At 56.2% G+C, this 17,127-nt stretch overlaps 2 protein-coding genes across 10 annotated transcripts in view; one reads left to right on the top strand and one right to left on the bottom strand.

Annotated features, from left to right (window-relative positions):
* NR2C2 (nuclear receptor subfamily 2 group C member 2) overlaps positions 1-3,122 on the top strand; it is a 64,231-nt gene extending 61,109 nt beyond the window's left edge. For 4 of the 7 annotated variants that reach the window (XM_081276051.1, XM_081276046.1, XM_081276047.1 and 1 more), the window contains 2 exons: positions 475-580; positions 2,004-3,122. In XM_081276051.1, coding sequence (XP_081132177.1) covers positions 475-580; positions 2,004-2,354 — 457 coding nt within the window. In that variant the 3' untranslated portion in view covers positions 2,355-3,122. The remainder of the gene's footprint in view (positions 1-474; positions 581-2,003) is intronic. The other 3 variants (XM_081276048.1, XM_081276050.1, XM_081276052.1) reach the window with 3 other exon arrangements.
* MRPS25 (mitochondrial ribosomal protein S25) overlaps positions 1-17,127 on the bottom strand; it is a 57,881-nt gene that overhangs the window by 19,682 nt on the left and 21,072 nt on the right. For 2 of the 3 annotated variants that reach the window (XM_081276055.1, XM_081276056.1), the window contains exons 3-4: positions 8,108-8,195; positions 7,567-7,781 (exon numbers count right to left, since the gene is read on the bottom strand). In XM_081276055.1, coding sequence (XP_081132181.1) covers positions 7,589-7,781; positions 8,108-8,195 — 281 coding nt within the window. In that variant the 3' untranslated portion in view covers positions 7,567-7,588. Of the gene's footprint in view, positions 1-7,453; positions 7,782-8,107; positions 8,196-17,127 lie in introns of those variants that run through there. The other variant, XM_081276054.1, reaches the window with a different exon arrangement.

Here is a 17,127-nt window from a genome sequence, read left to right as displayed (position 1 = left end):
CCCGCACCTGGCTCTGTGGTGGCAGCCAGGTGTCCACATCCGACTCAGCTGGGCTTGTGCCCAGGGGGAAGAGGGGTGCCCCTTTGGAGCCCAGTTCCTTCTTGGAAACCTTGGCAGAAACTGGTGGCAAAGCTAGCATTCTAGCGACGTCCCAATGGGATTGAGATTCCAAGTTTGGGACGTCACCTTGGGAAAGCTTCATAGAAATTCGACTCAGCTGGCCGAGGTGGGCACACTGTGACCACTGTTGTCAGGAGACCGCGGGCTCAGGGCCAGCCTGGGCAACTCCGACCCTGTCTGGGAATCTAAAGATCATTTGTTAAAGGGCTGGGGTGGGGCGCAGCTTGGCCGTGGGGCACCTGCCCGGCTGGTTCCCCTTGCCGCCCCCTCCACGCACACACAGTGACCACAGTGGGGTCTGCAGGGGAGGCCTCCCCAGGGCAGAGGGGAACCCGGGGGTCCTTTTGCTTTCAGATCACCCAGGTCTGACGGGCACGAGCCAGATCGAGAAGTTCCAGGAGAAGGCGCAGATGGAGCTGCAGGACTACGTGCAGAAGACCTACGCCGAGGACACCTACCGGTGAGCTCCGCCCACCTGTCCTGTTCAGTGGACGCGGCAGGATCGCGGGGCCAGAGCTGGCTGCTGGGAGGCCTCAGAGTGCTTGTCCCTCTCCTGGGGCGGCAAGGCCCTGTCTGCCCACTGGAAAGCGCTGCCTCTGGTCCTGGGCAGCAGCTGTGTGTGACCCTAGGGGAGAGCAGGGAGTCGCACAGGTCATGCCTCCAGACACGCTGGCTGCGAGGGGTCCGGGCGTTGGGGGCTGGTCCGGCGTTGGCAGCACTAACACGGGCTCCCTGGCTCTGCCCAAGAACGGCCCCCCGCACTGCCCTGACCCCGGGGCTAGGGAATTGCTGCCCCCTTTCACTCCAACCATTTTCTGCTTTTGATCCCGTTCTGACCTCACAAGGAGTAACAGTCCAGACAGACGAAGCCTTTCCTTAGGCTTGTGTCCCCTGCCCAGAACTGCCCGGGTCCTGCAGTTGTACCCACTGCTGTCCTGAGTGCTGCTGTCCTGAGGGCACCCGGCCCTCCTGGCTGACTGCAGTGCCAAAGCCAGGACCGTCCCGCGGCCCAGCTGCAGCTTTTGTAGCACCACTGTTCAGCAGAGTCTCTGAAGCCCTTGTCCTGAGCCCAGAGTCCCTTCAGCGTGTGCAGCAGGTTCTACCACGCGCTCCCCACAGACCCCCGTGGCTTATTTCTCTGGGGCCCGCCCCAGGCTGAGATGGCCCCTGCTGACATCCTGTGCCCGGCAGCCTGTGTTGGTGTCCCTCCCCCCCGTACGCCCTGCAGGATCAGAGCAGGGAGTCCATTGTAGCCGGCTGTAGGTGCTGGTGCTTGAATGCTCTGAATGTAGTTTTTTTTTTTTAGAACATTCTAGAAAGTGCAAAGGGGACAAACTACTTCATTAAGAAGGCATCACCTGGAGCTGTCCTACCTTTAACCTTCTGTGTTCACTTCCAGAAAATTGCTTTATGTTACTGGGAATCAAAGCCCCTAACTTTTTATCTAATACAGAAGGAGCAGCGCAGTCACATGGGACACAGCAGCTACAGTGTCTGTGGCCCTCACACCAGGGTTTCTTCAAAGTGAAGCATCTTTTACCTGGATTTTGAGGCCATACCAAGTTCTAGGAGCTCCTGAGAGGCAGGGACAGCCATGAGTGTCATGGGGACATCCTGCGCCTGCTTTTTAATCGCACAGTGTGTCGTGGGTTTTTCCTCATCGAGACGTAGACATTCTTCCTGTCTTTTAGGAAGTGGCAGGCCAGTGGCTTTCTTTTTGTGAGAGCCCAGTGTTGTCACGAGTGTGACTCACCTGCTGGGTGTCCTCAGGATGAACAGGGACAGCTGCTGTTGAAGTCAGGAAAACCGGTGGTGGGTGGCGGTGGCGGCCTGGTCGCCTGAGCTGGAGGCCCTCCCGTCTCTAACGCGGCTCCCTCTTGCAGATTGGCCCGGATCCTCGTCCGCCTGCCTGCGCTCAGGCTGATGAGCTCCAGCATAACGGAGGAACTCTTTTTCACTGGTCTCATTGGCAATGTTTCAATAGACAGCATAATCCCCTACATCCTCAAGATGGAGACGGCGGAGTACAACGGCCAGATCACCGGAGCCAGCCTATAGTACCCACGCGAGCCCGCCACCGCCCGTGGGACCCGCCAGGACCGCTCGGACCAAGGGGAGCAAAAGTAGTGGTGTTTGGTATGTGCAAAGGGTGGCCGGGTCCCACCCGGTTCCTCCTGTTGACCCCAGCCAGTGGGATCCTCTCCCGCCGTGAGAAGCGTTTTCATGCCTTTTGATGAAGATTTTGGAAAAATCTTTTAACTCCATTTGTATTTAGCAATTCTCAAAGGGCAAAAAACCAGAAAAATGAAGTTTTATAATGTCAGAGACTAGTATTAAAGCAACTAAAAGAACCTAAGAGAACAGTATGTGTGTAAATATATTAAAAATGTCCTTGGAATTAATAGCTACTAATTGCCAGGGTGACAATAGCACTTTCTAAGCACTTGTTATCAAACTTTGTAACGTTAGCGACACCTGCCTGTGGGCGGGGCCACGGGAACGCGGGCACCTTTGGCTGGAGCACTGGGGACTAGCACCGCGGGTTCCGGAGACAATCATTTGTTTAGAGCGTCGTGGTTCCTCGGTCTGTGCACGTGGCTCCTGTGAACGGAAACGTGGCGACAGGGCTGACCATCGGGTCCCCTGACCGCGGTCCTGGTCTGTGGCGGGCTTCTGCGGACTCTCCATCATCTGCGCCTGCTTCTGAGGATTAGGCTGGAGCTGGTCAGACCAAACGGCGACAGGAGACCTGTCACACCTCCAGCAACAGCAGACGTCCTCAGGTCACCTCACGCTCGTGGCAGCTGCAGCCTCTGACCCAGCAGGGCAGGGTGGGCACCCTCAACCCTGGACGCCCCTTCCCGAGTAGGTGGGGAGGGGGGTTGCGTGGACAGGGACTGTGCAGCTTCTGGCGTGTGAGGACCCCTGTCCAGGGGTTTCCACCTGACACCCCGGGAGCAGGTCAGGGCTGGTGGCACGGGAGCCCAGCGGGGTGGCCTCTCACTGTCCCAGCATGTGGTGCCCAAGCAGGCCACCCACCCTGTAGAAAGCAACCCTCACCCCCAAGGGACCGTCTTCCTCAGAAATTAGTGACCAGAGTTGACACCAAAAGCCGAGCTTGGTTACCAGGCATACTGTCACCTCCATGAGCATAGTTTGCATCTGTTGACCAGGTGGCCTGTCCCCATGGCACTGGCTGTGGGCTCCAGCCAGAGGGGCTGTGTCCTCCTGGGGTGGGCAGTGCTCCGGGCTGTGGCAGCAGGATCAGGGGAGACGCATCCGCCTCGGGCTCCGTCACTAGGGCTGTTACTCCTCCTGGGCAGCAGAGGCTGGAGAGTGGCTGTGGTGGCCGATGGACTTGAGTGTTTAGGGAGGTGAGACAGGCTCCCCGAGAGCAAAGCTGGCCTGGTGGGTGTCCCTCGAGCCACTACTTCCATGTTCTTGCATTTCCGAGGGCCGCATGGTGGCCCGGGGGCCCGTGTGCCTGCAGAGGTGCCGGCCTGAGCTGCCCAGGGCCGAGCCCGGAGGATGCTCTCGGGCTCAGAAGTCCCTCGTGTGGCCAGAGCCTCAGGTTACTTAAGGAGACTCACCATTTGGGGTGCGGCCGTCACAGGCTGTCAGCATTGGGGAGCTTGTGGTCTGGGTGTGAAGACGTGAGGCCAGGTCCCCGAGGCACTCTGCATGGAGCCTGGGGGAGGACACTCCCCATGGTCACTTCTTGGTTAAGTGGCCTTCTTCCTAGAAGTAGCTCAAATGACGTTGAGTCAGGTGTTGGGGTCATGTGCGCGTACACCAGACGGGAAAAGACCCAGGCGCTCAGCCCAGTGTCACACTGGTCCCTTTCCTCCTGGAAGGTGACGTGCTGCCCAGCCTCTGCCCTCAGGCTGAGGTTTTGGGGTCCTTAAATGGGTTTTTCTATTGAATCTGGGGTGTGGTTGCCGTGCGCCCTCGTTTTCTATCTTGTGGGCACCCCGGGTGGGCAGGCAGGGCTGCACACACCCCTACCCGTGGCCACTTGGGCAGCTGGCCACGGTGGGAGCCAGACTGAGGCTAGAGCCTCGCCCTGTCCTTTGGGGACGCCTCCCTGCAGAGCACTCCTGGGTGGCAGTTGGCATCCGTGTCTAGAAGCCTCTGGCTAGTGGCATTCAGGTCCCCTAAGCCTGTTAAGTGTCCTGTGAGACCCGATTTTTCTCCAGGTGCCCTTTGGTCCTGGGAACACCTCAGCCAGTGAGCAGATGCCCCCATGTCCCCTGCCCAGCCACCGATCTCTAGGTCAGTCATGCAGCTCTGAAAATTGTCTAAACTGTGTAGATTTTGAAAGCCAAGCCCCCAGTGCGACAGGGTAGCTCTGGGTCTTTTGCACTCTAGGTTCCGGGCCACCCCCTCCTCCTGCGTCCCCGCAGTGTGCACTGGGCGTGTCCAGCCCCAGGGCTCCGCAGCAGCCTGAGTGACATACATGTGTCCATACCCCGAGTACAGAGCTGTATAGTGTGTGACAGACGCCCGCCCCTGCCCTGGACAGTTCTGACAGTTGCTCAAGGTCCCTGGTTGGGGGAGATGCTGGTTTTCCTACCTGCATCTTCCCGTGGGGAAGCCTTTCTCTCCAGACAGGAAAGGAGGGGACAGGAGGACATTTCTGTTCACACGAGGGCTGCAGCGTCCCCAGCTACGTGGCCATTTCTCAACTCGGTCACACGGCAGCTGGCAACCCAGCTGGAAGGAGCTCCCCAGGTCCCGGGCTCCACGGGGCCAGAGCCAGGCCAGGGTGCGGATTGTCCGCGGGGCCTAGAGCGAGGCCAGGACACAGCCGGAGGGTCTTTGGTGCAGTTCCCTGTCCCCTGGGGGCACGGTGGGAAGTCCCCAGGCTAAACTCCTTTCTGAAAAATTCAAATCATAATTTTCAGAAAAGAACTGGTGTTTGTCCTTAAAGCCACAGACACCAAGTTAGTGTCACCAGGTCTAACCTGACGACTCCCCATAACCGGGCTCTGAGCGGAGACCCGGCCCTGCAGCCAAGCCCAGCCTGGCGGTCACTGCTGGATGACCGGGACCCTCCCGGGCCCCAGGCTGCTCTTTTTCTCGGTGCAGCATCAGCATGTTCGAGGACACGGGGACAGTGCTCAGTGCCTTTGAGAGACGCGGGCCCTCAGCGCTCGGTGGCCCTACTTTGATGTAAAACGAAGGTGGCGCTGCTGTGGCCCTCACCTGCTGTGACAATCACGTTTGAAAGTGGCTTTCTAGCTGAAAAACGTGGAAGCCTGCCTGATACTCTGTCACCTGTCTGGCCAGCACAACAGCAGCCAAGTGACCCCAACCACTTGACGGGGCGTTAAAGGGTGAAGGTTGGGGACAGCAGACTCTCCCTTAACAGTGGCTTTTTCTTGGGAGCAGGCTCAGTTGTGAGAGTGGCAGACTTGCTGTCCTCTGTCTCACCTGTCCCCTGGGGGCCAGCGCTGGCCTGGTCCTCTGACTGCGAAGCTGCACGTGTCCCCACACCCCTGCTGTGGGTTCCCGCTAGTTGGGACTCCTGTTAAAATGTAGCCGCGTCCCAGCCCTTAAAAAGGCACCCTCCTAGAGGACAGTGCGGGCGTGAGGTTTCCTGGGACCGTCCCTGTCACCCTGCCCTTCTCTCCTTGACGCCGTGACGTTTGGACTCCGGGTTGAGACCATGTGGAGGCTGCAGCTGTGCACAGCTCCCGTCCCCCGTGAAGCGAGCGTTGTTCTGTGATGGCATTTCAATGGCATGTCCTTTTTAACCTGATTTTGTATCTAACGCTGTCCCGCCCGCAGCCCTGCGCTGTGTCCGTGGCGCTGCCGTGCATGCGCAGCTGTGTGCGTGACCCATGCTGTCTGATGTGGCCTCGCTGTGGCCCACCCTGCTGCCCACAGGAGGGCAGACCATTAAAAGTGAATTAAAGCCTCGTGTGCGCCTGTTCCTCATTTCTCCCCACCGCACTGGTGATATCTGGCCGAGGGCCCTGTGGGGACTGTTGGGGTGGGACAGTCCCCCTCTCTCCACCTGACCTTGGCCCTCAACACCTGGCAGGCAAAACCCAGGCAGCGACCTCTGTGTCCACCGCAGGGCAGCTCCTGGGTGAGGCTGCTTCAGGAGCAGGGCGGCCACCCGACCCCGTCACCAGGCCTTGAGCCACAGCGCAGCAGGCTCCTCCTCTAAGGAGATTCACTAACCAGGGTGGAGCCACCAGTGGGGGACGAGCTCATGGTCACCTGGCCTCTCATTTCACAGGTAAGGACGCTAAGGCCCCAAGTCACAGGCAGGACAACTCATGACAGCCAGATCCCCGAGTGGCACTGCCCGCCATGCCTCCTGACGACCACACAGCTGCTGTCTGCAGACCCGCCCCACGGCTCGGGACACGGCTAAGCGTCGGGCAGCCCTCCCGCTCCGCCAGTCCCTGTGGCTCAGATACATCAAAGACAAGTTGTAAACGATGACGTGCGTGATCCTCGTCCACTGCCCACGTCTCGGGGAGGGTGGCCCCAGGCCAACCACCACTCACTCCACCCACTGGCCCAGAGATGTGGCGGGTGGTCCCTGCAACTGTCCTGAGCCTGAGCCCAGGCCTCTGTCCCTCTGCACAGAGGGGCGATTGTTCTGGATCAGGGTCCCCCTCATCCTGGGAGTTCGTGTCACCAAGCCAGCGGCTGGGTTGGGGACAATACAGTGACCCTCCACACTGGCTGTGGGAGACGAGGGCCACCAAACACCAGCCCGTGAGCCTGTGGCCCTCAGAGCACCCTGTCCACTACGACTAGAGCCACAAGCCATTGCCCAGCACAGGTCCGGTGCAGAGTCACTGCAAACCGGAACCTGGACGTCAACATTTCTGGCAGATCCCTAAACCACAATACAGCTCCCACAGCCACACTGCCCGCTTCACCCAATGGCAGAGGCCACCTGCACCAGCTACCACCCTGGGGGCTGTAGGACGGGCCAGGCTGGGCCAGGAAAGAAAGGTGCCAGCCTGACCCCCACAACCACCTCCTGGCCGAGTTGCCAGGGCTCTGTGGGTGGCCTCGCCAGCAGGGGCCACAGACCTGAGTGACAGGGGCCTGCACCACAGTGGGCTGCTGCAGCTCTGCCCAAGCCAGACCCCACGCCACGCAAGGGCCACATGCTTGTTGGAAAGGCCAGCCCTCCGAGGAGTGGGAAAGCCACCAAGCCACAGGCTCAGCCATGGTGGCTGTCACCTCCCCAAGAGCAGATGACCCACAGCACTGGAGCAGAGTGTCCCAGGACAACACGGTGGCAATGGCCTCTACGCTCCCTGCCCAGAGCCCCTTCCCTGCGGCAGGACCAGAGGCACGCTGCTGCTGGGGCCACCAGGCCTTTTATTGAGCAAGGGACGGGGACATCCATGCAGCACCTCAGCCTCAGTCCAAAGGCGACTTCCGAGCACAGTCCTGGGGTCACCCCCATCTCACCACAGCTTGGTGTGCGGGCGGCTCAGTCCTTGGCGCTGGCCCTCAGGGCGGCTCTGTACTTGCCGGTCATCTCCTTGGGCAGGGCCACCAGGCCCGGGCAGGGCACCTGGCCCTCCACCTGGCACATGCACTCCCGCAGGCAGTACTTCCGGGGCCCGAAGTTGGCCGGGTGCGACAGCTGCTGCCTTTCCTGCTGCTCCCTCTGGAGGGTCTCCCTGCAGGAGCGCCGAGGTGAAGCGCAGCCCGGGTCCCCGAGGAGCCCCATACCCACCAGGTCACTGAGGGCAAGGTCACTGGGACGACAACCCCCTGCTGTCCCCAAGAGCAGCGTGCATCCTGGGGTCAGCCCTTCCCCAGGCGCGACCCCTGGAGCCGGATGTCCCCTGGCTCCAAGCCGGGCTTCACACGGGGCCTTCCAGCTGCGCTCCAGGGGCCTGTCCCCACGCCACCCCGGCAGGGATGATGTTGCCCTCTTGACCCGGACAGGCCAGCTGTGAGCAGCCCCAGCTCGGCTCCTCCCCCGTCAGTGGCGGCCACTCACTCGCTCTTCCCCAAGATCTTCCTGACGTGCTCCACGATCTCCTTGTTGGTCTTGGTCTCCACGTCCACCAGGACCTGCTCCCCGGAGTCTGGAAAGAGAGGCCCGGGACGGAGGCTCAGCTCATGCGCACAGCCCCAGAAGCTGCCACTCCATCTGCTGCAGGGGCAAGGACGCTTGTCACATGGACACACGTGTTTACAGAGCCCAGGAGGCCGCCTGGCGCTCTCCGTGCTCCCGGGATCCGAGCCGCCTTCAGGTGGGTGCCCAGCACCGCGCCTTCCAGCCAAGACTCCCCGCCGCGCAGACGGGCTTGCAGGGGCCGTGGCCCAGGTCTCCCTGGAGTGGGTGGGGCCTACACTCACACACACACTCACACACACACACACACACACTCACACACTCACACACTCACACACCACTCACACACACTCACACACTCACACACTCACACACTCACACACTCACACACTCACACACCACTCACACTCACACACTCACACACACACTCACACACACACACCCTCTGAGGATGGAACCCGGGGCTCTACACACCGAGCTCCGTCCCCAAACCCCCTCTCTAGTACCAGCCTTGAGGCCCGGGGCGCCCACCCCGCCTTTTGGTAAGGAACTATTTTGTTAGGCGACAGGAGACACAGGGCCACTGACCCGCGGCTCCAGTGCCGACCCTGCGCAAACCCAAGCAAGTGTTTCTGCAGAAACGAAAAAGCCGTCCCTGAAACGCACAGGGAAAGGTGAAGGGCTCAGAGCAGCCACCGCCTTGAAACAGAAGACGGGGAAGGAGGGGAAGGGGTCCGCTTTCCCCCGTCAACGGCACCGAGTTGGCATCACTGCGGTGGGACACGCGGGGACCGGCCTAGTCCGGGAACTGCCTGCTCCAGTGCGGCCCGGGCCGAGGTGGGCCCCGCACGACGGCGAACGTGCGCCTCCGAGACCCGAGAGCGGACTCTCAGAGCGCCTGCCCCGCACGCCCAAGGCCGCACAGAGAAGGAACCTTCTAGAAGGGAACACAGGAGCAGATCATAACCCTGCTGAACAAAGGTTTCCATCCACATCAAGAGCTAAACTATGAGCCACGACAGGTGGCTCTAAGACAGGGTGGCACGTGGATGGGACAGCTGGATTCAGCCACTAGAGGGACCCTAGTGACCACCGAAGCGGGCCTCCCTCACCCAGAGCGTGGAGGCCTTGTGTTCTCACGTGTGGAAGCCAGAGAGGAAAGACAAGCAGGGGATGCCAGGCACAGTGGCCCTCACCTGGGACCCCAGGCGGGGCCAGAGGAAGGAATGCGAGTTCAAGGCCGACCTCGCAACCCAGCAGGACCCCGTCTTTAGATAAAGAAGAAAGAAGCTGGGGGATGGCTCGGGTTAAGCACCCCTGGGTTCAAGTCCTGATACCAAAAAAATAAGTATAAAAAAATTAAGTGACAGGGGTGGGAGGGGCGGGGGTGAGGGAGACAGGAGGAAAGTGGTGGGGGTGGCCCTGGCCAAGCTGTGACACTGTGTGTGCGTATGTGACACTTCCGTCATGTGCAAGCACAATACACTAATAAAGACACAAAGAAAAAAATTAAGTGAAATAAACCACTAAAAAGTTGAACTAAAATTGAAAACTTACACACTTCCAAAGACATCATAAGCCACAAACTTGGGGATAAGGAACCTGTGCCCAAAATATGTAGCAACTGTCAACTCAAGCCAAGCTGACTTCAGAACGGAAGTGGCCAATACACCCATGAAAAAATCTTCAATTTACTCACTAGGAAAATACTAAGGAATACAATGAGGTGTCATATCAGAATCACCGAGATTTTTAAAAATGAAAACAAAACCTGCTACTAGCTGGGCCTGGTGGTGCACAACTGTCATCCCAGCAGCTCGCGAGGCCGAGGCACGAGGATCTCAAGTTCACACTCACTCTCAGCAACAGCGAGGCCCTAAGCAACTCAGCGAGACTCTGTCACCAAATAAAATACAAACAGTGCTGGGGACAGGGCTCAGTGGCCCCTGGGTTCAATCCCTGTACCAAAAACAAAGCACAACCCTGCTGCTAACTCCCACACGCAGATGCGGAACACCACTTTAGCCAGTGAAGACCAAATAGAAGGGGGCGGGAGGGGGAGCAGAGTGGATGTCCTTATTTATAGATGACACGGGCACATTGTACACGGTATCTTAAGCTATCTAGAAATAAAAACTAGAAACGGTGAGAGAGCAAGGTCGACTAAGGTGCAGAGACAGGAAGCAGCAGTCAACTGCAGTGTAATTTCAATGTGATCCTCGCCAAGCTGACAGGTCTGTGGTTTACATGGAAAAATCAGAGGGCCTCGCCGAATGAACACTACCCAATTCCTTTCATTTCTTCATTTATCACTTTTATTTTGTTTCCTGGGAGTTAATCTCAGGTCTGCTCTGCCCCTGAGCTACACCCCGGCCCATTTTTATTTCTACACAGGGATGATGTTGCTCAGGTTGGCCTTGAACTTGAGGTCCTCCTGTCTTGGCCTCTGAACTGCTGGGATTACAGTCATGCGCCACGGCGCCTTTTGAAATGCCACTCAAGTTCAATATAACGCTGCACAACCACAGGCTGCTATGAGCTTAAGGACCAGTGTCCACCAGTGAGAGGGAGGAAAAAGGACTTCAGAAATCACTGTCAGGGGACGTTGGGGTAGACACCCCAGAGACACGCAGATCTTAACCCTTTTAAAGACACGGTTCAGGGGAGCTAGTGTACCCGCACATGGGCCTCTGTACCCGGCTCCTTCCTCTAGTAGCAGCCAGAGTGACAGGGTGGGGTGTGTGCCAGCTGCTCCTCTCCATGGCTGAGTGACCAACTGTGGACCCCACACATTGCTGTCCACTTGTGTGAACTGGTTGACAGACGCAGCGTATTCAGCAGGGAAAGGAGGCTGAACACGGGGTCATAGGTCCCGAGACCTCCAAGTCTAAGGCCACACCCTACTGAGCACAGGAGATGACACAAAGTGGACCACAGGACAAAACAGACATTTAAGGTCACAGTTCTTCAAGGAAGTGTGTTAGAGTCTGTAAACAAGTCAGGATGGCGTCTGGCATTTTGCCAGGGGGAGTGGTTTGCGAGGTGGCGCCAGCGAGCCATTAAGTGTGGAGACTTGGTCGACTGCTGTATCTAGTTGATATGAATTAGATGAGCTGTGTGGGATGTATACATACCCCTCCGGTCCTACAATAAACGGCTCCCACTCCTGCTGTGTCAATGTACACAAGTTGCTCCTCGCCCCCGGATTATTTTGCTGCAGCTGGACTGCGGCACAAGTGCAGGAGAAGACCTCTGTGGCCTGGGGTGGGTGGAGATGTCCCAGGAGGGCCCAAGAGCATCAAAGGACAACAGAAAGCAGCAGGTGTCCTGGAACTCGGCAAAGTTGAAAATTTCCAACTCTGCTCATTAAAAAAAAAAAAAAAAAAAAAAAAAAAAGCCCTCCAATCTGCTAACGTTTCCACATTGTGACTAAAATACCAACAGTGACAACTCAGGGGAGGACAAGCTTGCTGTGGCTCATGGTTTCAGAGGTATGGCCGGAGGTGGGCTCAACCCAGGGTTCTGGGCCCAAAGGGACACAGGAGCATGGTGGACAGGAGTGGAGGGCAGCAGGAGCAGCGGGCAGGGGACAGAGAAGGGGCCCCGCCTTCCACAGACCCCAGAGGCCACCGGCTTCCCCAAGTTCCATGGCTGTAGTAACAGGCACCCCGGGAGGACAGCGCATCCAGATTGTAACTACAGCAAAGGACACTTTATATAAAAAGTTAAGAAAAAAATTGCCCCAACTTTTCCCCCTTAAATTAACAAAAGATTCAAGCAGATTCTTTGCCAAGGAGCCATGAGGTTGGGCACGACGGTGCCCACTGGAGGCTGAGGCAGGAGGATCACGTGGAGGAGGCCACCCCCCAGCAAGTTAGTGACGCCCCAAGCAAGTCAGTGAGACCCAAAACACAGAGCTGGCGGTGTGGCTCACCAGCAGAGTGTCCTTGGGTCAACCCCCAGGACCCGAACCCAGGGGAAAAAAAACGACCCAAGGACAGCAGGGCAGGCGGGCGGGCAGCGATGGAGACCGGGATCCGCGGAGCCGGAGCGCCGCTTCCCTGGAGGTGACTCAAAGGGGGCCCTCGCTACGACTCCGCCCTGGACAGAGGCTCAGAGGCGCACAACCCTCCTCAGCACCTAGCACAGGCTGCCAGGGCTCCCGTCAGAGGGCGGCCTGCCCTGGGTGACCCGCGGCGCTGTTGGCACCCATGCACCCAGCACCCCCAGGTCAGGAAAGCTGCTGCCACCTGGCTGGGATGCGAATGAGAGCCCGCGGGGACCCAGGCTGCCCCTGCTGGAGCCCCGGGCGGCCTGTGCGGAGCCCTGCGACACCCCTGCACAGGACAGGCACCAGGCAGGACTGGGGCGGCCAGGTGCCGGGACAGCAGAGCAGACACGGCCACACGGCAGCCGAGCGCTGCCCGGGACCTCGGTGGCACCCAGAACAGAGCCCCAGCAGAGAATGTTCCACCCGGGGGGTTCCAGTGGGGACAGCCCAGGATAGCCCGTCCCCTGCCCCCATCCCAGCCCGGCGGCTTAGAGACCAGCAGGGATGGGGGACAGCGGGTCCCTGGGCAGCAGAGGGCGAAGGGTCCAGAAGACCCCAGACCCGCCTCCCGGCAGGGCAAGGACTCAGGAGCTGATCCTGCTCCCCGCTCAGCCAGGGACAAGCAAGGGACAGGCCGGGGACACGGTGGACGGCCCCCTCCGCCAGCCACACCCACTGGCTGGGGGAGACCCAGTGTCCCCAGAAGTGTGTCTTTCCTCATTTGTACATTTTTAAAGTCACACCCCTGCCTGGTCCGCCAGGCTCCTGGCTTCCTCCCCCTTCCCTGACTTGTGCCTCCGCCCCTCCTCACCCGCCGCCCTGCTCTCCCCTCTCTCCCCACTCCCTGCCCGCGTCCTTCTCTCCTAACTGCCTTGTGCGGTGGGTGTCGCTATCCCACTGCTGGTTCCCTCGTTCACAGGGCTGCTAGGGCTTCTTCCTTCCTCCTTTCCTCCCTCCTTCCAGGGACACCACAGGCCACAGGAGCAGACTCTGCCGCCGAGCCACACTGGACCAGAGGACAGCGCTCCTTGTCCCCCACAGCTTGACACTCGTCCTCAGCTGCACCTCCACACAAGGAGGAGACACACCCCACACTACTGTCCGGGCCCACTGAACCACGAGGGCCCCAGGTCACACTGCGGGCATCCGCTGCCACAGCGGACAGTGAAGTCACACACAGGCTCAGCACACTAGGAGCACCTCAATCCAGGCCACCCCACCAGTCACAACCCAGGAATGTGGGTGAACAGGTGGAGGAGTCCACTGCCCCTGGGCCAAGACCAGGGCCTGAGGACACAGATGCACAATCTCCCCAAACCCACAGCCCCCAACAAGGGGTCCCACTGATGAGGGGGAGACAAAGAAACAGGAAGATCATGAGAAACTGCTTCTCAGAATGTCTAACAAACTAAAAGAAGATCTAAGGAAGGAATTGAGAGAGTGACTAGAGGAGGCGAAAGACCATTTTAATAAAGAAACAGAAATAGGAGGACAGAGCAGAACCCTGAGATGGGAGACAAGATCAATCACACGCAAACTCACTCCCAGACGGTGCAGAAGACGGAGCCTGGGCCCTGAAGACGGGCTACACGACCCCCACACATGGAAGGCAGTAAAGGGGGAAATCATAGCTAAGGGCTTCGGGGACAGCTTTAAAAGACCAAACCCGAGAGTCACTGGGAGGGAAGAACATGGGGATACGGAATGAAGAGGAAAGAACCTTTTCACCTAGAGCTGAGGCAGAACACGACGGCTGTCCACATGCAGGGGGCTTCTAGGACCCCAAACAGACCAGCCAGAGACCAAGTTTGCTGAGACGCACCACCATCAAAACACCTAACATGGAAAACAGGGAAAGAATATTAAAAGCCAGAGAGAAAACCAACAGGTCACATGTAGAGAGAAAGCAGTCAGGCCACTTCTGATTTGTCTGCTCAGAGTCTGAAATCAAGGAGGCCTGGGGCGAGATATTCCAAACCCTAAAAGGACACAGCCCTCAGCCAAGGTCACTAAACCCAGCAGAGCTCAGTTTCAAATTAGAGGGGAAAGTAATAACACTCCACAACAAGAAGAAATAAAGAATTCATGAGCACCAAACCAGCTCTGCAAAGAACAAAGATAAACTTCACACAGAAACAAACAAAAACCCCAAACTCCAAAGAATGGCCCACTAAGTGAGAGTCCAGACAGGACAGGACACAGCAAGACCCCAAACAGCAGGAACCACAAACACTCAGCCATGTGCTGGACATGAATGGCCTCGAGTCCTCAATTAAGATTCAGATCAGCAGAATGGATCAAAACACAAAACCCAGCTATGTGCTGTTTAGGAGAGTCCCGTCTTACAGGCAGACACCCACAGACTGAAGGAAGAAGGAGCCAAAGACAACTCCAGACGTACGACCCAAGAAAACAAGCAGGAGTGGCTATTCCCACATGGGACACTACAGCCTGGTAAGGGACAACCCAACAAGAAGACAGGGCCACAGGAGACACGTGAGCCACAATGTCCACACACAAAATCCCACAGAAAGAACACTCCACGGGCTGGGGCCATAGCGCTCGCCTCACATGGGAGGCCCTGGGTTTCATCCTCAGCACCACATGAAAAATAAATAAACAAAATAAAGATGCTGCATCCATCTACAACTTGAAAAAACATTCCATGACATTAAATTCCACATAGGACCCCAGAGTAATACTGGGGGATTTCAAAACACCCGTATCACCCATAGACAAGTCATCAAGACAGAGAAACAACAACAAAAATCCACAGAGATTTACCCAACACTAGGAATCAAATGGACTTCTACAAATATGGCACCCCAGAAGAGCTGAATTGACCTCTTCTCAGCTCTGCATGGAACTTTCCCAAATAAACCATACTCAAGGCCACGGAGCAAATCTTAGCAAAATACATAAAATAAAGACACTGATATGACCCCGTGTGTCCTATCAGATCTCAATGGAATTAAACGAGAAATATCAGCAAGAAAAATGAGAGAAACCATGTAAACTCATGGAAATTGAAAAATATTCTCTTAAATGAAGAATGGATCAAGGTAGTAGTAAGAAATGAAAACAAATTAAGAAATTCCTAGAAATGAAAAAATTCTTAAGAAGGAGAACAAGGGGCTGGGTTGTGGCTCAGTGGTAGAGCGCTCACTTGGTACCCATGAGGCCCTGGGTTTCATCCTTAGCACCACATTAAACAAATAAGTAAATAAAAATAAAGATATTGTGTCCATCTACAAGGAAAAAAAAAATTTTAATGAGAACAAAGACACAATGTATCAAAATGTCACAGCATAAAAGCACTTCTAGGAGGCCCCAACAGTGATACTGGGGGATTTCAAAACACCCTTGTAGCACCGAGTGCCTACATTAAAAAATGAGTGAGATCCCAAATCAATAAGCTTCTGTTCTATCTTAAAGGCCTTAGAAAAGGAGCATACCCCCAAACCAGTAGGAGACAGGAAATAATTGAGATCAGAGCCGAGATAATGCAATTGAGAAGAAAAAAACAGAGAATTGATGTAATGAAGAGTTGGTTCTTTGAAAGGAAATAAAATTGAGAACCCTTACTCAAACTAACCAACAGAAAGAATGAAGCAGGCACGATGGTGCACGCCTGTCATCCCAGCAGCTCAGGAGGCTGAGGCAGGAGGATCACGAGTTCTAAGCCAGCCTCAGCAACAGTGAGGTGCTAACCAACTCAGGGAGACCCTGTCTCTAAATAAAATACAAAATAGGGCTGGGGATGGGGCTCAGTGGTGGAATGTCCCTGACTTCAATCCCCGGTCCCTGGCTCCCCAAAAAAAGAGTGAGAAGAAAGAAATCAATAAGATGGATTGGAGATGAAAAAGAAGATATCACCACAGACCTCTCTGAAGTCCAGAGTACTATCGGCTCCATTTTGAAAACAGACTCTAATAAACTTAAAAATATGGAATACATGGACAAATTTTTAGACATGTATGACCTGCCAAAATTGAACTAGGAAGATACAGAAATCCTAAACAGACCAGTATCTGTTGAAACAGCAATTAAAATCTTTCCAAAAAAGAAAAGCCCTGGGCCTCAAGGATTCTCAGCTGAGCACTACCGGACCTGTACAGAGGAACTCACACCAGTTCTTCTCATAAGGAGAGGGAACACTTGCCAATACTTTTTATGAAGCTAGTATAACCCTGATCCCAAGATGCATCAAGAAAACTACAGACAATAGCCCTCATGACACAGATGCAAAAATCCTAAAGAAAACATAAACAAACCCCCACATGAAAACCACATCAAGAGGGGCTGGGCTGGGGCTGCCCTAGCACATGTGGGGCGCTGGGATGGAGCCTCAGCACCACATAACCGTAAAATAAAGGTATTGTGTCCACCTACAACTACAACATGATATTTAAAAAAATAAAAATAGAAGAAACACATCAAGAAGACAATACCCCATTCAAGTGGGTTTCATTCCAGGGACGAAAGGTCGGTTCAACATATGCAAACCAATAAATGTGACTCATCACTTAAAATTAAGAAAAAGACCACACGATCCGGTCAATAGACACAGCAAAGGCCTTTGATAAAACCCAACAGCCATTCAGGTCAGAAAGAAGCTGGGGACAGAAGGAAGACACCTCACCTCGATGCTGTAAAGGCCATTTGTAACAGACCCAGGGCCAGTGGAAAAGGGGCCAAAGGGGGATAGAAACAGGAAAAGCAGCGCAGCCACGCGTTTGCCGGGGCGCAGTCTTCCATCTACAGGACCCAGAGCCTCCCCCAAAGACTCTAGCGCCTAGAGTGAGTCTAGCAAGGTAGAGGGACACGAGTTCATCACCCACGGACCAGCGGCTGTCCCAGACGACGGCAGCGGTGCACTCGAGGAAGACAC

This window comes from Spermophilus citellus (genome assembly GCF_964194105.1).
Source record: "Spermophilus citellus genome assembly, chromosome: 19".
NCBI lineage: Eukaryota > Metazoa > Chordata > Mammalia > Rodentia > Sciuridae > Spermophilus > Spermophilus citellus.
The sequence above is the reverse complement of the archived record's forward strand: the minus strand, read 5'-3'. Positions and strand labels throughout refer to the sequence as shown.